Here is a 266-nt window from a genome sequence, read left to right on the forward strand (position 1 = left end):
GAAGGTGGAGGAGAAGAGCTTCGGGAGCTCCCACGTCATGCAGGTGGTTTACATGGACACGGGTGGGCAGCAGGAGACAGCTTACCTCAGTGCAAGGGTGGATGGGGGGACAGCAGGGGACACACCGAGGGGTGTCATACCTCGGGGGGTCCTGTCACACCTCCCCATCCTTCAGTGCGTCAATGAGCTGAACCAGTGGCTGTCAGCCCTGCGCAAGGTGTGCGGCAACAACCCCCGTGTGCTCCGTGCCTACCACCCTGGCATCT

General features: G+C 62.0%; 1 protein-coding gene across 1 annotated transcript in view; it reads left to right on the top strand.

Moving 5' to 3' along the window:
* The window catches only part of LOC103809989 (ras GTPase-activating protein 4-like), a gene marked incomplete at both ends in the record, with an annotated part of 5,183 nt that extends 4,923 nt beyond the window's left edge, over window positions 1-260 (top strand). Inside the window, 2 exon segments of the mRNA XM_009082865.1 lie at window positions 1-97; window positions 176-260. The exon segment at window positions 1-97 is cut by the window's left edge and continues 3 nt beyond it. Coding sequence (XP_009081113.1) covers window positions 1-97; window positions 176-260 — 182 coding nt within the window.
* Between the last annotated feature and the right edge of the window lie 6 nt (window positions 261-266).

The sequence above is a fragment of the Acanthisitta chloris genome, unplaced genomic scaffold (assembly GCF_000695815.1).
Source record: "Acanthisitta chloris isolate BGI_N310 unplaced genomic scaffold, ASM69581v1 scaffold5289, whole genome shotgun sequence".
In the NCBI taxonomy this organism is placed as follows: Eukaryota; Metazoa; Chordata; class Aves; order Passeriformes; family Acanthisittidae; genus Acanthisitta; species Acanthisitta chloris.